Source organism: Podarcis filfolensis (assembly GCF_964270895.1).
Source record: "Podarcis filfolensis genome assembly, chromosome: 4".
NCBI lineage: Eukaryota > Metazoa > Chordata > Lepidosauria > Squamata > Lacertidae > Podarcis > Podarcis filfolensis.
In genome coordinates, this window is record NC_139607.1 from 58,473,632 (window position 1) to 58,498,298 (window position 24,667).

At 39.6% G+C, this 24,667-nt stretch overlaps 1 protein-coding gene across 3 annotated transcripts in view; it reads left to right on the plus strand.

Annotated features, from left to right (window-relative positions):
- The window catches only part of SAMSN1 (SAM domain, SH3 domain and nuclear localization signals 1), a 74,264-nt gene that overhangs the window by 17,352 nt on the left and 32,245 nt on the right, over positions 1-24,667 (plus strand). Inside the window, exons 6-9 of one of the 3 annotated variants that reach the window (XM_083611680.1) lie at positions 2,174-2,250; positions 4,082-4,144; positions 9,064-9,190; positions 9,834-10,213. In XM_083611680.1, coding sequence (XP_083467806.1) covers positions 2,174-2,250; positions 4,082-4,144; positions 9,064-9,190; positions 9,834-10,213 — 647 coding nt within the window. Of the gene's footprint in view, positions 1-2,173; positions 2,251-4,081; positions 4,145-9,063; positions 9,191-9,833; positions 10,214-17,654; positions 17,847-18,107; positions 20,348-24,667 lie in introns of those variants that run through there. The other 2 variants (XM_083611678.1, XM_083611679.1) reach the window with 2 other exon arrangements.

The window sequence follows — 24,667 nt, forward strand, 5'->3', positions numbered from 1 at the left end:
TACTAAAACAATTGTGGTAATTTATATGCTCATGTGCATGCAAATTCCATTTACATTAATGAGCTGTTTGCAAGTGAAAAGGTTTAGGATCGAGGTGTGAAATCTCTAATTAGATTTTGGTTGAAATACATCATCCAACTTCACCTAATACAAACTAAAGGAGTTGGATTTTTTTAAAAAAATGATCATGCCATATAAAAGAATTTAGAAAATAAATGAAGACAAAAGTAGACTTTCTTATTATCGTTGGCATCAATCTGTCTCAAGAGAATGGAGTGCATCTCCAGGGTGCAGCCAAACCTCTGGAGAATCACAGTGCCTGCTGTGGCTGCAGAGGCTAGTAACTCATAACTGCTGCCTCCTGCAATGCTTTTGCTGTGTTAGCAGCACCAAAGTGACCTATCTGGGGCACAAACGTAGGCAATTTGTATGGGGTTCCTGGGCTGCCCAGACAACAAGTCTCTCTTCTCATCCTTACTGATGTGGTCCAAAGAAAAATGAGCAATATGTTTGGTGGAAGAAGCATACAAGACGCCATCCATCCCTCTTAGGAACTCCACTCTGGATTTGTGTAGGGTTTACTCCTTAGCCTTTTCTTCTCCCAAATAGGTCCCACAAGGCAGCGGGTATGGATTTTTCCTCTGGGTTTCCTCCCAAAGTCTTTCTCGTGAATGAATATATCTGGAAGGCAGCAGAGGTTTAGGATCAGAGTCTTCCTTGATTTGGATGAACTACATTCCCAGGTTGACGAGCCCCAACCTGGCAGGTGGAGTAACTGCCTTCTTGACCAGTGGACACACTAATGGTCTCGTCTGCTCAATCTGCTGGAGCCTGTCTTCACATGCAGGAGAAGTCCCTAACTCACTGAGGTTTTAAGACTCATCGGCTACCCTCACCTAGTTATCAAAGCTGTTTGCTGGGGTGTGGCCACTGTCACATGCTGACAGTTTCTAGGAGCCACAGGTGAAAACTGAGTGCAGGGTAGGGAACACAGGTGGACAAAGTACCCCAGAAGGAGCACAATGTGTCTCCCACAAGAGGTACTACCCATCCCTTAACACCTATACATAGTAATAGTATAGAAATGTTCTTTATTAATTCGAGACGAAAATGTAAGGTAACACTTCCCATTTACTATAAATTTCTGATCAGTTTTAGCCAGATGCAATGAAAGAGGCAAAATTTGTTTATTTCATCTACAGTGACATCTATTTCATTCCTAAGCACAATTCAAACACCTGACTACATATTGATAAGCCTTCGGCTTTTCCTACCTCTGCTTAGGACTGTAAAATTAGGAAGTGGGTTATTAAGGATGTAGCAAATCACAATACATGGATGGCTGTTGGAATTCTGCTTCAAGGCTCACAATTTTGTAGGCTTTGCCTAGAGCTAGCTAGTAAACAGATCAAAAGTCTAATGCTAACCAAGTTTGTTCAGATGCATGCAAGTACTTCCATTGAAATATGTTTGGGACTGCTACTTTAGCGATCCACAAATTAGGCATGAATGAGTTTAAGTCCAAGTATACCAGCTTAAGTAGCTGATGAATCATAGTGGTGATCTTTAGAAAGACTGGGACAGTAAAGATGTTCCCACTATGGAAAGCAGCATGGAAGTAAAAACAAAAACAAAAACCTTCACAAGAACTTTGCTGAATGAAAATCTTGATTTCAAACAGTAAAAACTCTTGATTTCAAACAGTAAAAAAAAATTATTATGATTAGAGGAAATTTTCAAAGTGCTTCCCGTGCGTTTGTGTGTGTGTGTATGAATGAAAGACAATATGTGTTTATCCTATAGTCAAAGAACATAAATATTCTGACCTCCTAGGTGTCTGGTGTACTCTAAGTTTCCCCATCACCACAGCAATTTTAAATGTCTACAGCATACCAAGAGGCAATGAATATTTTTAAAGCTGACAAGATGTTATAAGGGAAGGGAAGAAGCCCAGAGAACACAGGAAATAAGATTGAAAGCTTTAAAAAAGAAACAACAACTCCAATTTTCCTACTGTGGTAAAAAAATATTTCTGCGTTTCCTACCACGTTTCTGTTATATTTGTATATGTTACTCATTCTATTTTCAATGAAAATGTATTGCAAAAACTTTAATTAGGTTCTTCGTGATAATAATCTTTGTACTTTTCTAATTCCTCCCCACCTCCGGACAGAAATGAATGAAGATTTTCTTATCGGAGAAAGGTTTCATTTACTACAAGGAACAAGAATAGAGGAAACTACATGTCAGGTAACTGTGAAACTGTAGCAGAACTTGGGCAATAGAAATACCTGCCTGAAGTTCTTTCTAAGACTGGGTTGCAAAATGGATCCCATGTGTCTGTAGGCTTGGCTGGATTTTTTTTTTTATCAGCCTGCTCTCTGACTAAGGACTGCTAATGGAATCCCTCCCACAACATCCCCGTTGAGCCACCCTGGCACCCTGCTTGGAGGGTCATGCATAATTTTTATTGCGTACTCAAACAAATGGGCCTGCCAAATCATTAAAGTTGGTGGTTCTCTTTTGGTCTGTGGTGGTTGAGCAAATCATGCTGGCCATGTTTCTAAGCTTTTATAATAGATGCTCATTCACACAATCCACATTAGTCAGATCATGAGCTTCCTGGTGGTCACAAGCACTCCGACAGGTTAGGGGAAGAGCTGTAAGTCAGTGGTAGAACATCTGATACAGAAGACCAAGTTTCAATCCCTGGCATTTCCAAGTAGGTCTAGGAGAGGACCTTCTCTAGAGATCCATTGCCAATTAGTGTAGACAACACTGAGCTAGATGAACGTACAGGGCAGCCTTGTACCTTCTTGCCAACCTCCTGGACCAGATATGTATCTCCTGTAATTGCTTCACTTAAGGAGAAAATAATCTCATGTGGGAAGCAAGGGTATTTAGAGTAATTTTTTAATTTTTCCACTCTTTTAAATAAATGTGGCCAGGAAACTGCTTCAAGACAGGTTCCTATGAATGTGTCACAATCACACTAGGTTTGTGTATCTGGTGAACTAAGTAAAGAATGAAAGTTTGAATATCTCCCTTGATTTGTTTTTATTCAGTGGGTTATTCTTTTTCTTTTATATGACCCATAAGGGTTTAATGCTTTGTAGCACACGCAAACGCATAACTATGCTGCCATTAAATTAGTATTGTGAATTTTTATTTGGCACAGACCTATCCTAAGTGCTTTGATCAATCTAGCCAGCTCCAGTTTGGTGTATGTGTCCAGAATGTTTCTCAATTTTTATAAACATATACTGTGTCTCCAGGCACTTGTCTTCAAAAGACTACATTAATTAACCCACTAGTATGAGCAATTAAAGATGCCTGACCCTTGGGCTTGTGCATAATAATATAAAGGTAATTAATGATTCATCAGTTGCTGAACACTGAAGAACTAGAAGACACAGCAGAAATAGGTGTTCCTAATGATGCTGTTGTTATTGATATCCGTGAGCAAATTAAAAGGAACCAAAGGGGGTTCCCTTATCAATGGGCAAGCAAGTTGCTACACAATTATATCTCTCAACCAGTGTGTTACAACTTGTGGTTGGTTTGGAGTGAGACAAACCACAAACCTAGGTTTGCATATAATGCTAAGCCAAACCATGGCTTAGCTCCTGATGATGTGGAAGAAGCAGCTCTGAGGGAGAAGAAAAGTGGCCATAATTTTCTAAATGCAAACCAGGACATTTATTCATTTATACTAGGCCATTAGTGTTACATGTGAACTAGGCCATTATGTCATTGAGAAGCAATTCAAGATGCTGTAAGTCAGCCTGGGAGAGCTATGCCCCCCAAGGGTAGCATCTATATTATTTGATGAATGAAGTTTGAGTCCCAACATTAATTTTGGCTTGCTTCTTCTTCTTGGACAGTTCTTACTTGACAACAGAGAACTATGTGGGGGGCCTCACAGCCAATCAAGTGATTTAAAAAAAATCTACCTCATTGGTATTATTGATACCTTTTATTTTAAATGCATTCTGCATAGCCCAATTGCTTTCATGGTATATCTACATGGTGCTGTTGCAATTCCTGTTGTTGACATTTTGTTTACCCTTTTGTGGCCAAGGTAATGACATTTGAACAGTGGATTCCACCTCAGAACAATGTCCCAAGTGCATCCAGTGATACAGTAAGAGAGATTCCACAATTTATATTCCTTTTTCGTTTTGGCTGAATTATACATTGGCTGCAGTGTTTTGAAAAGCCTTCTTCGGCTAAATGAACATGCAGAACATTATAGAAGCAAACCCTTTTAGATCTATGTCTTTGTGGCCTCACACTGATTTGCCAGCCAAAGTTGAGTGTGCCTCAATAGTATTTGTGCCTGTGGAGATTTTAGGAGATCAGGTTGCCCCCATTTCGCCTTATCTACAAGGACTCTGATAAGAAAAAGGTTTAGTAAAAATTTGTGCTAGTCGAATGCTGATCAATGTAGCTAACTGGTAGCATCAGGACAACTAAGATAATGCAGTGTTAGATTATGGAAAGAAAGATGGAGAGCTGAATTACGCCTAGAAGCCCCATACCCGACACTCCCCAATTTTGACCAAAACACAGCCCTGCACCCTTCTAGATGCATGAAGAACCAGGCAGAAAATCAGGCAGAGGGCTTTCTCAGTAGTGGCGCCTGCCCTGTGGAACTCCCTCCCATCAGATGTCAAGAAAATAAACAACTATCCGACTTTTAGAAGACATGTGAAGGCAGCCCTGTTTAGGGAAGTTTTAATGTTTAATGTTTTATCATGTTTTTAATATTCTGTTGGGAGCTGCCCAAAGTGGCTGGGGAAACCCAGTCAGACAGACAGGGTATAAATATATTGTTGTTGTTGTTGTTGTTGTTGTTGTTGTTGTTGTTGTTGTTGTTGTTGTTGCAGTCAGTACAGGGGCTGCCGTGAAAGATCAGTATGCTCCATTTGCTTCCCTGTACTTCTCTCCACTAAGGTGAAGTGAAAACAATGAAGTCTTAAAGTATATTCTCCATAACTGTGTGCTTTCTGGCACTATTCAGGTTAGGAATATAGAAAGGGGCCTTATTCCAGATCACATTATCTGCCTTTCTGACTCAAGACTGACTGGCAGCTCTTCCAAATCTCAGACCATGAGTAAATGATATACATATGGGCTTAGCATAGATCACATATTGTATGATTGTGACCTATTCATAAAGGCACATGCTTGAGTGACTCAAAAGAAAGACAGGAATAGGTTTATTTGTCCCAGATATAAATATATTTAATTTTTATTCATTCATTTTCATACGCAACCTCCCTCCTTCCTGTTCAAGTAGTTGATATTTCCCCTACCCCCACATAGCAGTATGATGCTCTGAAACTGTTTCAGATCCTGTTTCTGATAAGTTGCTGTGGTCATGAAGCCCCAGAACATTTGGTGCTTATCCTTAATCAAAGCAAAAAATAAAACTCCAAAGCTTTCATTAACACAGTTTGCATCAGTAAAATATAACTACTGCATTTATTGTTCTGCTTACATGACTTTTGCTAACATAAAACTCTTCCCCTCTCCACAGTAACTGCTCTTAAAACAAAGAGGATTACACTTCATCCATTAGCAAAATTGTTTGAGTAGATTATATTCCCGTTTTACTTTGAGACGCTCAACCATCCACCCCTTAAATAAAATACAAGTTCAGACCTCAGTTCAAAATTCATAGCGATGTTATTCTGAGTTAATAATTAGAGTTGGACACGTTGTCAGCTAAACAATCCACTTGACTTGGGTAGGTTTGCTTCTGGCTAAAATGCGATGATTTCTGTGTTGTCAGCTAAGAAGCCATTTCACTGATAATTATCCCCATTGCTTTTTGGTGGAGTGGTACCCACCAAAGTACTGCACAGTGGCTTGAATCTATTTGCTGCATGAACAGATGGAACATCCATTAATGGCAGGACTCCAGCTGCTCAGGAAAGGACCCCTTCTGCATTTTCTGTCTCATTCTGTGAATGGAATGGCATTATAATCTCAAGCATGTCTGACCCAACCAAGTGGCTTTGATATTTTAAATGAACATGCAACTTCCCCCAGATGCAGACTTTTGCATCTCTTGTTAAGATGACTGTGAATGAAATTAGATTTTCTATTCCAATTCCACACACTCAAGCATAACTTGAGTTGCATCAACATGCACCAGCTGAGGATGGCATCAAATAAAATTAAATCCAATGCAAAACTATAGACTGCTTTTTATCTTCCAAATAGAGTTCTGATGAAAAGTTCTCAGATATGTAAAATCATTCTTATATTTCAGGGGGTCACGCTTGGTTCAGCATATTCAGTAATGTTATATTGCATCTCAGGATCCTATTATTTTGTAATCTCTTCTCCATTATATTTTCCCTATTCTACAAACCTGCCAGTTCCTCATATGATTTGTGTACTCTGAAATCTATGGTTAGGTTGAAGAACCATTTGTTTCAGAACTCTTCCATTAGCTTACTCAAAAATGTAGTGTATTACATATTTATTCTAGCAAAATATCATATTCCTAGGGTAAGGTACTCTGTGAAAATACCCTTTACCAGCCTAGTAATGCTTTTCCACACATTTGTAACAGAAATGTTGTTGTTGTTGTTGTTTAGTCGTGTCCGACTCTTTGTGACCCCATGGATGAGAGCACGCCAGGCACATGCCTGTTGTCTTTGTCCATGGAGTTTTCTTGGCAGGGATACTGGAGTGGCTTGCTGGTTCCTACTCCAGGTGGATCACGTTTGGTCAAAACTCTCCACTATGACCTGTCCGTCTTGGGTGCCCTGCTCAGCATAGTTCATAGGTTCTCTGAGTTATTCAAGCCCCTTCGCTACGGCAAGGCAGTGATCCATGAAGGAGTGTAACAGAAATACTAGTACTTAAAGGGACTTTTGACCTATAACCCAATGGTTGATGAGCAAAAAAATAGCTGCCAAATGGAAACACGTATCTTTCTCTCTTTCCTTGTTGTATTTGTTAGTTGCAATATAACCTGAGTTATTGAATCATTTAAAAAAAACAGAAACAGAGAATTCATAAAATACAATCACATGTATACTTAAAAAAACACAAAAAAACCCAGGAGCCTAAACCTGGTTCCAGAGGACCAAAATAACGTAACAGAGCAAAAACACATCCACCCTAACCACCATAGAAACAGACTCCAAAGTGTTAAGATTAATGTTTTAAGTATTAAGGTAAAGTCAAGGGAGAATAAAGAAGACTTTCCTTGATGCCAGCAAAATATTAATGAAGGTGCTAGGCAAGCTTTTCTGGGGAGAATGTTCAATAACTAGGAGGCCACCATGAAAAAGGCCCTCTTCCAGCTTGCCCTCCCTCTGAACTTTAGGTTTGAGAGACACTCATAGAAGGGTCTCTGTAGATTACCTGAGGGTTCAGGGAAGGGTATATATGAGAACAGGCAATACGTTCGATACTGCCGGCCCTAAGCAGTGCAGGATGTTATAGGTTAAACCCAGCACTATGAGTTGGACCTAGAAACAGCTTGGGAACAGGCTTGGTGCACAAACTTCCTTCATACCTTTTGAAGGAGTGAGTTTTATGACAATAGAGGATGTGTTCACGTTACTGCTTACTGTGGCTCCAGTGTGCTCCTACCACTGTTTTTTAAAGCCAGGTTCACATGACATTAGCCACACTCCATCTGCATCCTGTAGCTTTTAGAAAAATACTCCTCTTTGATTAGCTTTTTCTCAAACCAGCTTTCCGTTGCGGTGTGAACAGTTCATGGTTCCGTCGTGGTGTGAACAGTTCAGGCTGCTTTTGCACATGTGCAAATGAAAGCATCGCTGACCTGCAGTTTGGTGCATGCAAATAAATAACTGGTTGAAGATATTTCTAGTTCTACTCTGCTATGAACAGCAGTGGAAAAAAGCTACTTGAAAATGCAGCAAGAAGAAATGATCTTGCAGTGTTTTAAGCCACTAATGCAAACATAGCAAACATAGCCACAAAAAAGAAAAAAACCACCTCACCAGTGTCGAGCTGCTGCACCACAAATAGCTATGTACCAAGTGGTTCTATATAACAGCCTTTACTATCTGAATTATTGCAAAAACAGCTTGTCTGGTTTGGATTTGAGATCTATTTGCAGGCATAAACAGAGAACCAATAGGACTTTCCCACCCATTCTTTTTCTTATTTTATGGAAGATAGGCCTACTGGTAGCAAAAATCAATATAGCCAGTTCTGAACCAATACACCTCTGGCCACCAAATCCTAAGAACTCAAAAGTAGAGAAATAGGCATTGCCATCATACCTTGCTTCTGCACTGCTATGTCTAGCAGCTGTCAATAAGTAATAATGAATGAGGCATAGCACTTCTTATGTTCTTATATACAGTGAAATACTACAGTTCCATAATCATAGCTAGTGCATCCTTACATATTTTCCTTTCTTTTTCTTTCACAAAGAAAGAAGCTCACAAGTTACATACTTGTGGCTGATTTAATTAATATTTTTGTAGCACCTTTGAGAACACTTCAGAGTCACTTTGTAGCTTGTAAAGAAATTACACTGTATTTCTTTGCTTCTTGGGAGAGAGGTTGCCATTAATTTTTGAAGGCCAAAGGCTGACTATCTCCACCGTAACTTCTGTCTTCTTTCAAAGCCACATACTGCTTGTAACCTGAGAAGAGGTAGTGCAGTCAATCCAGGAACACTATTATTGAGGGATCTTCAGACACATGAGAAAGACTTCTGTCTGCTGCTAGTTAGTGTAGACAATATTTGATTAGGTCAACTAGTAGTCTGATGCAGTAGAAACTATGATGTTTGGAAAGCCAGGAAAATGTGCATAGAACAAAGACTCATGGAAATTCAACCTTTTCCATGAGACTATTTTTCAAGTTGTCCTTCAAGCAATCATGCCGCTATTGCATCAGTCAGCTGGCTGATTTAATTAATATTTTTTGTAGCACCTTTGAGAACACCTCAGAGTCACTTTGGAGCTTGCAAAAAATAATAATATTTCTTTGCTTCTTTGGAGAGAGGGAAACAAAAATTTCAATGTGTTTTGACCATATGTTTCTTTTCTACTCTAGGTTGCAGAATCTGATGAAAATAAATCTGAAACAGTGGGAACTTTAAAACGGTTGCAGAAATTAGTGCAAACTAAGAAAGCCAGTATACACAGTTTGGATGACATCAAACATGTTTTGATACCTCTCAGTAAGTAAAGTGACACCTTTTGAGTCTATATATGTTTGCGCTTGTTTCAGTTTTCTATGTAGGTTCAGAGAATGAGTACCAAAGTAGGTAAATTATGCAGGAAAAATATTATTCCCTCATTTATTTAAAGTAAATATGTCCTGGGGAGACTATAGTGTCTCCTGAGTAAGCTGAAAGAATCTATGAACTGTGAAATCAGTGGGAAGTTAGAGACTTCCTTGCTTCAACAGGATATCTGCAAACTGGTTCAGACAATACCTCAAGAGTTAATGCAGCTCATCATGTGAAACATGCACACTATCCCCACTTCTGCTGGCTTCACTCATCCATGTGGGGATAGACCATTCAAATGTGGCCATCTCTGCATAAAATCTTAGGTGCGTAGGTCATAATTGTGGGGTCGGTTTCCTAGATCAACTCTTACAAATATCCTATACTTTATACCAAGTGTGTGTTAGTAGTTCCACAAGTTCGGTACAGAATTGCCTGCATCCCAATATTTCTATGTGTCTTTGGGGATGGGTGGGAAGATAAAACACTGTTTCAAACCACAGTTTCATTTATTTATTTTTAAACTTTTTAAACTTTTCATTTATTTATTTTTAAACTTTATTTTTAAACTTTATTTTTAAACTTTTTAAAGATCCACCGCCACAAGATGTATATGTCTCCGAAGATGAGGATGAAGCTCCAACATCATGTATGAAATTAACCAAATCCCAGGACAAGAAAGTATTGAGAGAGAATACAAGGCGAAAGGATGAAGCTGAGACGAGAACAGGCCTTCTATCAACTTCCTTGGGCAGATCTTATACTTCCAGACTAAGCAACTTAGGAAATATTTCCATCCGTTCAGAAACTGAATTTCAACTCTGGAGTGATTGGAAACCTTTTCCTGATAACCAGCTGTGCCCCTGTGATTTCCTGATTACAAGGATAGAGGAGTGGGAAAAATGTACTTGTTGCTCTCACCAGCCCCGTCTTACTTCCTCTCTCACGGATGTTGATCTCCCAGATTCATGGGTAAGTTGCTCTCCTCCCAAATATTTAACTCAGCTATAAAGACTTGTTGGGTTATGTCTGGCAGTTATTCTAGTCTACCTGTGACATGGCTGAAGCATCCGAAAGAATGATGATAGAAAAATCCTGAAAGACAAATCTGATCCAAACCTGACGTTGCCTTTATTCATTCCCATAATTGTCGTGACAGATGATCCCAGTCACCTGCTCATTATAGTCTTGTCAAATTGTTAAGTAGTGCTAATATGTCTGTAGCAACTGTAGGTTTATGAAAGTTAGGTTCTGATGGTTCAGAATTTGTTCTGGAGGAACTACCCTTGTCTCAATTCAAAATGGATTCACACATCAGAGAAGGTTTGGGGGGGGGGAGAGAGATAGGGATTGAAAGGTTCATAGATTTCTCTCCTGGCTTGAATTATCATCACATGCAATGATAGTGCTGTGCATATACCCATTATCACATTGACCCTTAGGAAATTGTTGTTAGTTTTAGCTACATCCACAACATAGCACTTGAAATTCAACTAGATCTGGATGGGCAACATTAACAATGTTAAATTTCTGCAAGAAAGAATAATAAGAATTAATTTACCACCAAACAAAAGTCTACTTGGTTAGATGATCTGGTCACATTATTCACAGCAAACAACAAACACTTAGTCAGGGCAGATGGCTTTGGGTACACACACGACACATGCAGAATGTCATTTTACATTCTGAGACACAGAATAACTTCTAGAGAGAATAGTGTTCAATTTTTGTTACACCTGAGCATTATGAGATGGACAAATTTGGATTTTGAACTGGATATTATTATTGTTTTATTAATAATATTTATTTGTTGTTGTTTTTTCAGAAAAATGACTCAAACATCAATGTAAAAACAAACATTAAAACTAAGTATAAGAATACAACTATAAAGCTCTTAGATTTCAGTATCAAAAGTGAAATCTGTTTATATTTGTGTCATTCCACCTTAGTATTCAGAATAAGGAGATCATAACATCTATTAAAGAGAAGTGGTTTTTGTCTCAGTATTTTGAAGAAAACGACCTGTTAAATCACTATCCTTTCTCATCCAGCAAAACCTTGCCTATTGTGCGGGATGTATTATTTGACTTCTTTCAAAGTTGGCACTTAAAATACTCTTAAGAATATGGTTCCATACTCTTGCTCCTGCTTCCTTCACTAATCTAGCCTGACAACCAATATTACTTACTGTTCCAGGCCCTTTACACTCACAACCTGTTTTTCCACCTTAGATTTTGCTAAGAGCTCACATGTATCTAAACCCAGACCGCCACAGAAGTTTAATTCTTTAAGTATATTAAGCTTAGTTTTGCATCCATGTTTAAATCATACCAGAACTTGAATATGACACTGATGCAATTGGTCTGACTGACAGACAAAAGGCAGCCACAGTTGTCTTTGGTAAGGTACAAGTACGGAATAGGAACCAAAACAAAGATATTAAAAATGTAGGGAATATAAAAAATCCACTCCACTTCTCTTCCTGGTTCAATTTTTTTGCCAGCATAAGCTCCCTTGCTTAAGCAAATTTTACGTAAACAGGCCTGGTCAGACCAGGACAATGAGATTCTTTGCAAACTAGAAGACTGGCATGCCCCACTTCACACAGATGCCCAACACGTGATACAGGCTTGGAGAACATTGCTATCTACAGCAAACTATGAAATTTGTACTTTAAAAATAAATGAAAAGTTTGAATGTGCCACTCAAATTGTATATGAGGCAAAACAGTGGCAATTCAGCAGTATGACACTGACATGAAGAAATAAATTCAGTTTGAACTGATGGCCCTGGCAGAAAACAGCTTATTGATAGCGGACTCTGCTTTAGCATTAATCAGAATACATATTTGTTGATCTTGATTTTAATCAGAGATAGGAAGACAGATAACATCACGTTTGCAGCTTGAAAGGTCATCCACTACATGCTGCTTGCTCTTGGAGCTGTTTTGTAAAACAAAGGTTTAGCAGACCTCACCCTATGTGTCTGAAATATAGTCTGTTGATAATGTTGCAAATCCTCTGACTAAAGTGTGTTTGGTTTTTCTTCTTGTCAACTTCAAAATGGCTCTCCTTCTTTCAGCTTTGTACAGATCTTTCTAATTTAAAGCTTCATCAGAATGAATTGGTAGCCCCAGCATCTCCAGTTAACACAGAAGGGCAGGGAAAGGCCTGTCTCACATCTTACATCTTGGAGAGCAAATGCCAATCCTCTAGTCTGACTTGGTATGAGGCAGTGTGAGATGTTCAGATCATACCAGTTTCTATAGTACAAAAGGAAGCAATGGAGCCTTTAGCTGATTTTTTGACTTGGGAAAGGTGAATGTAATTACTTTGATTATGGTGCCCATTCCTCGCCTTTTAAAGTCATCATTGTTAACTTCTCTGCTCTCTGATAATGATGCATTGTGGACACATTTACACATGAATATATATTACACAGTGATGTCACTTGATAAATTTCACCTGAACCATCAGTGAACCGAGTCTGCTGTGAAGTTCTATCCGTTAAATGATGTGCAGTAATTTGCATATTCTGTGTTGTGTGTCTGATAAGGCTTCTCATATTTTCAACATATCATTTAATGTTAGTCATTGAGAAGTAAGAACATAGTTATGGACTTGCCTTCATGTTGTTTGCTATGCTTATGGCATGTTAATTAATGAGAGCCAGTGTGGTATAGTAGTTAGAGTGTCAGACTAGGACCTGGGAGACCAAGGTTCAAATCCCCACTCTGCCATGAAGCTCACTGGGGGTGACCTTGGGCCAGTCACTGCCCCTCAGCTGAACCTACCTCACAGAGTTGTTGTGGAGATTAAATGATGAGGGGGAGAACTGTTGAACCCTTTAGAGGAAATGATGGAATATAAATTCAACAAATAAACAAATCCTTGAGTGCTAGAAAGGTGATTGGGAAGTTTGTTGATGAATCTGGTTATCTGGATACATTTGAGTCAGTTTTGGCACCAAATCAGCCTTGGTCAACCTGATGATTGGTAGAGGACAAGTGGAGTACTTGATCTCTCAGTGGCTTTTGATACTATCAGCCATGGTAGTTTCCTGCACAGGATCTGTGAGATGGGTGTCAGAGGCACTGTTTTACAGGAGTTATGATCCTACATGCCCTGTCAGTTCCAAAGAGTGGCACTGGTGAATGCTCATTGGCCCCTTGGTGTTTGTGCTATGGGGTGCAAAAGGGGACTGTTTTGTCCCTGGTGCTATTTAACATCTTTATGAAGCAACTGGGAGCAATCATTAGGGGATATGGAGCAAAATGCCATCAGTGTGTTGATGACGCACAGTTCTACTTATCTGTAATATCAGAGGTAGATTTAGGGGAGTGCGACTGGTTTGGCTGCATCAAACATGGAGCCTTGGGGGCACTGCAGGGGATGACACAGCCATGATGTAGAATGGAGGGTGAGAGGCGGCGGGCACCAAATTTTGGTGCCGCACAGGGCACTGCTGAAATTTGAGACCCCCATGGTCCGCCACCAGTAAAATCTTAAATAGGACTGGGTGTGCAGACTCTGGACTAGTGTCTTGCCAATGCTGTGGACTGGACAAGGACTAATAAACTGAGTTTAAATGCTGGTAAGCATAGGGGCCACCTCCTAGGGGCTGAGATCCCTTTGGCCACCCCCGCCCCTCAGTTGATGGGGATTGCCATTCAAATGATTTGTGTGCACCACATCTTGACATTGATTATGTGAGGTGGGCCTTACCTGCCCCCCCCCATATTTTATTCAAGCTGGTACCCCTACTGACAATATAGAGGCCCTGTGGGGCCTTATGTTTGAGAGACAGGTCAGTTATCTCCTTTTCTTCTGCTAGTGGGGAGCTTTTGTGCCTTCTATGAGTAGAAGGAGGCCTTCATTCGTGAAACAGTCAATCTTGATCCAACCCATCCAGTTTTATAATAAACCTACTAAAAGTCCCATTGGCAGCTAATTTCTTTATCTATGATGCATCACTTGTAAATGCTAATGGGCTACAGAAAATGGAAGAGATCCATTTTACCTTGAATATATGTTCTGATCTTACACACTGAGTTTTCACTACTATTAACTACAGTATGTTTTTACAATATGGTCAGTCATATGCACGAACAACCCTGCATGTAACATTATCAAATGTGATGTTCCAGGTATTACTATCAAGTCATTTCTTACATGGGAGTGCAGGAATTTTGTAACCTGTAACATACACAACTAATTGTGGTTTACTAAAAAGGACTGATCTGAGGTATTGAGGTGCCATTTATAACCATCCCTAATAGTGTGTGTGTGTTTCACATGCTCCCTGTTCACCTGTCCCTCTTTATGATCAATGTTGTGCAATGCATTCTTCATATTAGACCATTTGAAAATTAAAAAGATAAAACTCTCAGACTACATTAACTTTCCAGGCATTAAAATTCATTCAAGATTCCAGCTTAACTCAATTATGTGCTTGTAATGTTACGAGTGTCAGTCTTTCGCTCTGTTTGGTATTTTCAACAACTAGTGCAGAGGTCAAACTTTCAAGGACAAGGAGATAATCAGGTCAGCCTTCAACCTGCTGTAATTTTTCTGATGCATGGAGAGAGGAAATAGATATGGGTGGGCACTATATCTCCTGAAATGGCCTCTTTCTACCCGTTTAACGATAAATATTCTAGCAAAGGGAAGCTCATATATTACTCTACATATGAATTCTCTTTTTATTAATCACACAGATTTTAACAGTGGGCAGAAAAGGAATTAATGTTTGAATTATCAAGGTGGTTTGATTCCCTCTTAAAGGTTTATTTGGTGCTTTAAAGGTTGGAACAATGGCCAAGAGTATAACAAATGAATTTATAATTGCATGAACTTGGGTTCAATGTGCATTTCCAAATGATATGATAAATGCATTACTAGGTGTGTTGTGTTCTTGTTGCATTTATTCTCCAATAATTTCCTGTGAGTTTGGTCAGGTCTATGATGGCATTTCAGCTGTCATTACGAGACATATTAGGATGAGAGATATTTTACCCTTCCAATAATTTTATTATTGACTCTATTGCAAGAATACAAGATAGATATAAGCATGTGAAACTACTCAAAATCTCATGAAAAATTTGATGAGTGAAACCTGAACATGAATTTCTGAAATGCTATAATGGCTTTTAAAAAATATAGGGTATAATCCATAGGGAACTTCTCTTACAATACTGTATCAAAATTAATGGACTCATGATTTAGGTACTGCCCTGCATAGACTAAAAGAAGGCTGGATTGTGCCCATAAATGCACTTTTCTTATTCAATTGTTTAGAAGGTTTAAAAGAAAATAGTTATGAGGATACCTTATAAATACTCATCATGTTTGTAATCTTTATTTGTTAGCTAGTCAACCCATTTTGATTAACCCATCTTGACATGATATTGCCTCCTCAGATTTGCATAAATATATACAGTGACCAGAATAACAAAATTAAATGATAACTCATCTGAAGGGTGATATATAAGCTTCAAGCTTTCTTTCTCCAGAATATTTATTGTTAACTCCAGAAAGACAGAGGCCATTTCAAAAGATATAGTACTTATCCATTATTTCTTATTCATGCATCAAATTTTACAAGGGCGGAGGGAGAGGGTATATAACTGAAGGTTAAAATATTATCTTAGCAACTGTTGATATGTCTTTGGGTCTTTTGACAAAGTTTTGATTTGTTTTTAATCCATGAAGCATTGTGCTAAGAGCTGAACAGTACACCACACACACACACACACACACACACACCTGGTTTCATATATAAGACTATAGAGATATAATCTAGGAGGGTGCAATGACCACAGGAGTAGGTTCACACTCCTGTTTGGTGTTTTGGAAAGTGGCCCATTTTAGTTTGTGCTGCTTTGCCTTAGATTGATATCAGCACCTTAATTTTGAAAATCTGAAGCTCTGTGCCGCTTTATTGACTTGCATCAACAAATGACTATAGCTCTGTCTCTCTCACACACTTTTTTTTGACAGAAGTGAATGAAATTTGTAGGCATAGCAGGCCCTTCTATATAAAGTCTTCCAAAATTCCAGACAAATAGGTCCAAGTTATATTTTTGTTGGTTGGTGCTGGCTGATGTTGAAGTCTAACCTTTTTAAAAAAGAGAGAAAATTCTCTATGACTGTTTAAATTCCATGTTAGTTCTACTGGATCCAACTTTTACTCAAATAACTTGTAAAATTGAGGAGTGTGCATGCACACATGCATGTTTTTTTCTCTATTTGGGGAGGAGAGATTAGCAGGAGCAGGAAAAGAGGCAATAAGTGTGGGTGGTGCCCATGGTACTCTCAGAATTCCAAATGGGTCCCAAAAGACCACTATGCTATTCTGTACAAGCTAAAATGTGCCACTTTCCAAAACACAGAACATCCTTGTGGTCATTGCACCCTCCTAGATTTTATATCTCTAGAGTCTTATATATGAAACCAGTGAGGTAGGGGTGTGTGTTTATTACTCTAAAAACCAGTTGACTAGAAGTACCAGGAGTAAAGCCGATTTTAATCTCATTGATATCACATGATCTAAACTAGCTCACACCAAGTGTAGGCTGCTAATAACAAATATGATTCCATTTCTGGCCAGGATGACAACCGAGGGAGGAGTTTGTTTTTTAGGGATAAGATTGTTTGGCACATTTAGATGTTTTTTGTAGGAATATACCCTGGAGCAATGGTTGCAAAAGAGTCATGAGCCTAGCTTCCCATGCAATTCTGAAAACCTACTCTAAAGAAAACATGTAAGAATATAAGAAGAGTCCTGCTGGATCAGACCAAGGTCATCTATCAAACAAAAGTAGTTCCTGTAGTGTAGTTCCTCTGTTGCCCACAGTGGCCAACCAGATGTTCCTGGGAATTGCACAAGGAGGCAATAGCAGTCTCTGCTTGTTTCCCTGCAACTGGTAATGCTACAGGAGAATGGATATAAATTGTTTGTTACCCACCCTCATTAGAACATCACATACTAGGCAGTGTTTGTTCTTTTACACTTCAGCTCACTATATATTTTTAATTTGTTTTGAGAGGGATGTGCCAGAAGATCATGGTTGCTGTGGTGCTTCCTAGTATGGTTGTAACACTGAAAGAAGAGAACAATAATTATAATCCTGCTGTTTGGGATGTTATAAATTGTTGACAAAGCTATAGAACACTGCAGGGGGTCGAGTATCCCTGACTTGTTCACCCTTCCACACAAGGCTGCTAGTATGGAAACAGTGCATCAAGCACTGTTTCTGTGGAAGTTGCCGTGAAAGAAATGTGGGGAAGAAGCTGAAGGAGCAGCGCTTGCTGAGTTATACCCAGAGCCTCTCTCTCTCTTTCTTCTTCTCATTTTGTCTTCCTTCCTCTATCTTCAGTATTTCAACCAGTCCTAGCAGAAAGCTGAGTGAAGTCACATCCTTAGCAGAATAAGGAAGTTTTATTTTGCTGATTTGAGCTCTGTGTATCATTCACACTGCTGCACTTTGGCTGAGCAAATCGAGCAACTCTGCCTTATAATGGTATTTTGATTCAATCTGAATGTTAAGATGTTGAAGAGAAAACCTTCGAATGCTTCAGATAAGGAAAAAACTCAAAAGCCAAAGGTAAGAGAACTTAGCATTTAAGAAGGAATTACATTTAGATGGAAAAACCCAAGCTGTGGTGCTCAAAATAATCTCAGTTATATAGTACCAAATTACAAGTTTTTGATATTCACAGCCCAGAGTTCACTGGGACTGAGGGCAGCTGGACAATGTTCATTTCTGGAGGGGGGTGGGTGGTTTTTTTGTTTTTTGTTTTTTGTTTTTGTTTTGGTGAGGGTAATTTCACACAAACAGGCCCTCCTATGAAAATGAGGTGGCAAAGACCCTCTCTTCCAGGAGTAGATGTTACAGGCTTCAGACTTAAGTACCAAGCAAGCAGAGGTGTCCTTGAAATTGTCTTCAACATGCTGCCCTAAGCAATTCCCAGATTTAGGTAAGCGAATTCCAAATGAGAATTTTACAAAGGTCCCACTTAAAAGAAAAGGCCACCACCCTCAGAGGGAGTTGCACAAGTCCAAGTCTTGGTGGCTATATGTAGCCCTCATTCCCAGTCCAGTGAGGGACCTTGATTCTAAGTTATTTTTAGTTAAAAAATATGAAAGTAGCTCCTTCAGAAGTGTCATCGCCACAGTTCTACTTCTTTAATTGTGAAATGACCCTACAGGGGTCTTAGGACTAGTACTGACAAAAAGTAATGGGCATTTTATCCACAAGGATGTGTGCTCAGTTACATGACTGTGTTCAGAAACTTTGTAAATTGCTGTGTGAAGAAGTTGTCTGGGAACTAGCCAAGGCTTAGACAGGAGCATCACTATGATTCCATAATTGTTGCAGATGCTTATTTCTGTGAACCAATACTTTTGTTTTTCTATCTTTAGTGAACTTTTTAGTTTAACAGTCAGTTGCACTTTGCTGCAAGTGTTTTTATAGTAAAGCCTAACAATGGCAGATTGTGAATGCATTTTATTTGAAGTAGCAGACGTTTGTTATTTTGGTACCCCTTTGCCTTCAGGTATAATATAATTGATCCCTTGACAATGTTTATTGTTCAGTTCTTCATTGTTTTGGCTGCCTGTGTTTTACATTTACATTCAGAGGCAAAGATAACATATAGAAAGATATATACAGATATACAGTTATAGCCAAGATATTGAATGCATACATTTTAATTCTAAGTCAAAATTCCAATCCCACTGATGTCAGAGTTAGACATGGTAGAGTTAGATTTTTCCCATAGGAACATAAATAGCAAACTTTGGAAATATTGTTCCAGGTTAGGACATTCAAGTAGCAAAGAGGAGCAGAGGAGAGTCTTGCCAAGAGCACAAGACAACCAAATTATTATTTTTCTGCCCTTGTATTTTTATTTCTCTCCCCTCCCTTTATTTTTGGCAGAATAAATTGCTGCATGAGTGTGAAATCATTACTTGTGAAAGGAACTGGGGAGGGGAATATTTTGGGTTCAAAATGAATTTTCACAGTTAGATCCACTTTTTCAATTTTTTGGTAATTTATTTTTGATGGCCTTTATATCTAGCATAAAAATATTGCTGGCACATCTGTTCTGACGACTGGATTGAATAATACAGATTTTCATTTTTGAAAAAACAAAGGGTTTTGGTTGGGTCAACAAGATATAGTTTATGGATGGATTCATATTTTTTTTCTTATCTGGTACTCTAAGCTTTCTGTGACTGTTATTGTGTGTATGTGAATTGTAGGTGTTTGTATAAAAATGTTAATGTTTTATATGAATTTCAGATGGTATAATGTATTTATTTTCCATTTTTAAAAACACAGGTCACTTGGAAATCTTTAAGGTAGCAAGTGACTAATAAATCTTATTATAAATAATAGTATAAGACAAGGTGCTACTATTACAGCTGTAATGTGCTGTAGATATTTTAATTAATTTCAAGTGGTTCAGTGAGTAAAATTTTTCTACACACATAAAACCTTTAAGTTCATGCAGTAAGTATGAACTTCCTGAGCATCCTAAGACTGATCTTCTGATGATAAACGGATTTTCCCAGATTGAATTACACTTTCTGCCACTTTCTGGGGAAAGAATGGATGAACTTGTACTATCAACAGTAATCTTGAACAAGTCAATATTTTCTGGGAAGATAGAATGGATAACACAATCCTCTCTTCGCTGATTTAAAAGCTGATTAGGACTGTAATAAAATGGATGAATTAATAATTGATATCAATAAGTTATTTAATCTTATATGTTTAATGATGGGCAATGGCCACCATTGGGCCGGCCCTACCATTGCCTTAGGTAGCAGTTGCTGAGCGAACAGCATTCCAACTGTTTCTCCTGAGGCCCCTGACTATTCCTGTCAGTTGGCAATCAGAACTATGTGTACCACCTTCTAACTAGATCTGCTGACCTTGGGCACCCTGAAAGACGGTATCCCATTGCCAATGTTGAAATAAGATTCAACTGCTAGCCTGGTTGGATTCTATGGATGGAATGGGGGAAGGGATGTGATCTCGTCTTTTGCCTCAGGTAGCAAAATGTATTAGGCTGACTCTGATGGTTGCTAAGCAAGGAGGTGATTATCACACCACTGGAAAGACTTTCACTCCTTCAACTTTGTTTATTTTAGATTAATACTGTAAGCTATCATACAAATGTTTTTATGTAAAGGTAGTAGTATGTATTGATTTTTATAAAAACACATTTTCACACACTTGGTGAATGGAATTGCCTTGCAATAGTAAACCAGCCCCTACCCTCACCTCGCCCCAATGCCTCACCTTCAAAAAATAAACCTTTATTCTTTAGTGGCTTTCACAGTCTCCAGTAAACTCCACCAAACAGTTGCCCATCATCGGGGGTGGGAGTCGGAGTTCCATTCTACAGCTATAATGTACTGACCCCTTGCAGAGGGCTGATAGGTCCAGAAATTAAGTCTGGCCCCTGAATGCCACAACATTCAGTGAGAAAGAAAATATTATCATGGACACATTGCTCCTTAAGCCTTTCTGCAGGCTGGGAAAAGATGGTAATTTTAAAACACCTTACATGGTTCCTCTGGGAGGAGACATGCCTCCAGACACTTCAGAAGTGCATTGTATTGCCACACTTTCACAATCATTCCATCATCTAGAGTGGCTGTGTTCTGCGTTATGACTGCTCATTGAAAGTCTCTAGATGACTGGCTTTCTACAAGTTTAGAACTACTATGTGCAACATTAAATGGCCACTCCTTAGCATATTTTCCCTTCTAGTGAACCACCACTGTGGCTCACCAATGTTTGTACCCACCACCACCCATTTTCTCTACAATATTTTACTGATACCTTTTTATTATCTTAATCAATTTAATTTCATGGGAAGGAAATGACAAAATAAATGACGAATGTACCACAGGGTAGTACATTTATCTGTTATTGTGATATGATATATATTTTGATAATGTTTAATGCAATGGGGACACGGGTGGTGCTGTGGGTAAAACCTCAGTGCCTAAGACTTGCTGATCGTAAGGTCGGTGGTTCAAATCCCCATGGCGGGGTGAGCTCCCATCGTTCGGTCCCAGCTCCTGCCCACCTAGCAGTTCGAAAGCACCCCTAAGTGCAAGTAGATAAATAGGGACCGCTTTATAGCGGGAAGGTAAACGGCGTTTCCGTGTGCGGCGCTGGTGCTGGCTCGCCAGATGCAGCTTCGTCACGCTGGCCACGTGACCCGGAAGTGTCTTTGGACAGCGCCGGCTCCCGGCCTCTTGAGCGAGATGAGCGCGCAACCCTAGAGTCGGTCACGACTGGCCCGTACGGGGGGGGGGGGGGTACCGTTAATGCAAAAGCATAGTGGTGCTAAGCCAGTGTGTCTTCCACACATTTTATACTGATTTTCACTATGTGTTTAAAAGTAGGGAACAGTGGGGAAAACCTAACTAAAATCAATTCTGCATTCGTCATACTGAATTTTGCAATTCCCCTCTAAAGAAGATTGTTACCAAACTAACCATATGGTTGGGAAACATTTAAAACATGCACCTATAGTTGCAAAGGAACTGGCAGGATTTCACAAGGAACTTCCTTGCGTGCCTTCCTGGCTGGTCAGGCATTGCATTCTACAAAAACTAGTAACAGTCATGCTTAGTAGTTTCAATATTTATCTAGCAACCATTTATTTTTCTTTTAAACTGAGCTTCAGTATAAACAAGAATCCCCTATTCACTTCAGTGGGTAAACTGAGCAGCTACACACAGACACTCAGTGTCTCTCAGAGATGCATTTTTTAGGTCAGCATACACACACTATCATCTTCATATTGTTGGTATAGCATGTTTTTGGTGTTCTGAAAGCACCTTTCTGTAGAACAGTTATAAGCCATCTTACATCTTACATTTCCTTGTGTGGAAAGTGAGAATGCCATATGGGAACCTCCTCTTGGGGAGAGTTTTGTGACATTGTTGGACTGCACTTGTGTAGATACTCCCCCACATCCTTCCATGAAGATATTAACCTGAGAGGTACCTGAGCCATTTGGTGTTGGGATTACTTTGAAGATAATCAATTGGTTTTGTAAAAAAAATCCCTAAGTATATTGGTATATTTTAGTCTTCAGAGAATTGCATAGGCTTCACTAATGTTTTGCTATTTGAAAGGAGGGGGCGGAAACAGCCTCCCTTAAGTGTTTATGCTCTTTAAAAGGACAGATGGAAACAGCCACCATTAACTCTTTCTCATCTGCACACAAACACAATTGGGAAGGGGCTGGCTTCTGCCATGGTATTTATTGTGGTGTTGCTTTTTAAGTAATCACTCCAGTTTATCGAAACTTCAATCAACTTAGTGTTGTAACCACTAAAAACTTTTCCACCAAGAGCCATTTATCTGATGCTTATGGTAGCAGTTTGATAGATATGAAGTGCATCCGTTTTGTGCATTTGGACAAAACACAGCTGTATGGTGACATTTTAAAAACCACCATGACTCTAATGGAATTAACTGGTATAAAAGGGAACAGATATATTGGAAGCCTGAAGTGCCAGAGGGTCTTTTTTTTGCATTCCTTGTTGAACAAATCAAACTGTGTGATGTTCCAGGCCTGTCTGGTGCTAGGGCAGGAACACTCTGAGCACAATGCCAAAAGTAAAAAAGATACGTAGTTGCTTGTGTGGCACAACTGAAGGAAGCCTCTGGGCAAACACTGAGTGCAGTATAACTGTATGTGTAGCCTGTGCTACTGGACTTTTGGCATCTCAATAAACCTATAAGCATTTTTTCATAGAGTACAGTGTGCATTGAACAGGGAGGGAGCAAAGAAATTGATGTGCTAGAGGGTCTATGACCTCTGCGTGGCAACTGCTCATGTTGTCTGCAAAGCATGCAGGTGTGGACACCTGCAAAACAATGTCTGCAAAAGCGCTTTTAGAAAAAACCTCAAACTGCAGGGCTTACAGGCTAATGTGCACACAGAGACACACTTCACACAGTAGCATGTAAAGAGCTGCTCCCTTCATTCCTAAAAGCAGGGAAGTGGTAGCCAGTGGAGAATTCTATTCTCCTACAAATGGAAAAAGCTGCTTGATGAGGATGAATGAGTTTAACTTTGTCCAGGAATGGATGGAGGATGGGGCACAACCACAATCAAAATTGCTGGAATTTAAGGGCTGATTTACTTGATTTTTGTACATTTCAGTTTCAGACAGGATCCTGATTGCATAAACTGACTCAAAAACTGTATTTTAAGTTCTATCCATGGTGACTCATTCACACGTGCAGGTCATTACTTCCTGTTGCAGTTCTCAAATCATGAGCATATGCTTGTGAACAAAGTTTTAAGTGCATTGCAACTCTGTGGGTTAAACCACAAAGCCTAGGACTTGCCGATCAGAAGGTCGCGGCTTGAATCCCCATTGCTCAGTCCTTGCTCCTGCCAACCTAGCAGTTCGAAAGCACATCAAAGTGCAAATAAATAGGTACCACTCCAGCGGGAAGGTACACGGCGTCTCCTTGCGTTGCTCTGGTTTGCCAGAAGTGGCTTAGTCATGCTGGCCACATAACCCGGAAGCTGTACACTGGCTCACTCGGCCAATAAAGTGAGATGAGCGCCACAACCCCAGAGTTGGCCACGACTGGACCTAATGGTCAGGGGTCCCTTTACCTTTACCTTTACTACCTAACTGCCCCATTTTTTCCGGGACATTCCTGGAATTACAGAAGCTGTAGAGCACCTTGGGTGGCTGGCCGCTGCCACCTACCACAACATGCACGAAAAAGGGCCGCAGCTTCATGATGTACAGTGCCACTTCTAGAAGTAAATCAGTGTGTGGTGGTGGCGGTGAGCCCCTGGCACACAGCTGAGTGGTGGTGCAGTGTGGCATGCAGTAGTGGGCATGCACACACACAAGCCACTAAGGTGGCGTATGTGCAAGCGGTGGCGCGATGGGGGGGGCGGGCTAGCAGACAAGCAGTGGCGGCAGCGGGATGGGGGGGTACAAACCAGCAACTGGTGGTGGCGGTGGGATGGTGTGGGGGAGCATGCAAGTCAGCAAGTAGCAACAGGAAGTTAGTGCAGCGAAAGGGGGAGAATGTCCCAATTTTTTCTTAGGAGGTGGTGGAGCAATTCAGTGGTTTGTTATTTTATTTTTAAAAATGAAACAAAGTTGTACTTATGGATCAGATAGATTCTTCATAAATTTGCTATGTCGTTCTCCTGTTTAATGGTGGATACAATGAATTCCAAAATAGCAGATACAAAAATAAAAGTTACTGTCATGCTAAACATTCAATATTCAAAATATAATTGTGAGTTTTAAAGACCAAGATATGCAATGTGGAGACTGTATACCATTAATGAATATTAACCAGGGTTAAGCTTTCTAATGTTATTTCAAAGGCATTTAGGAGATTCAGATTTA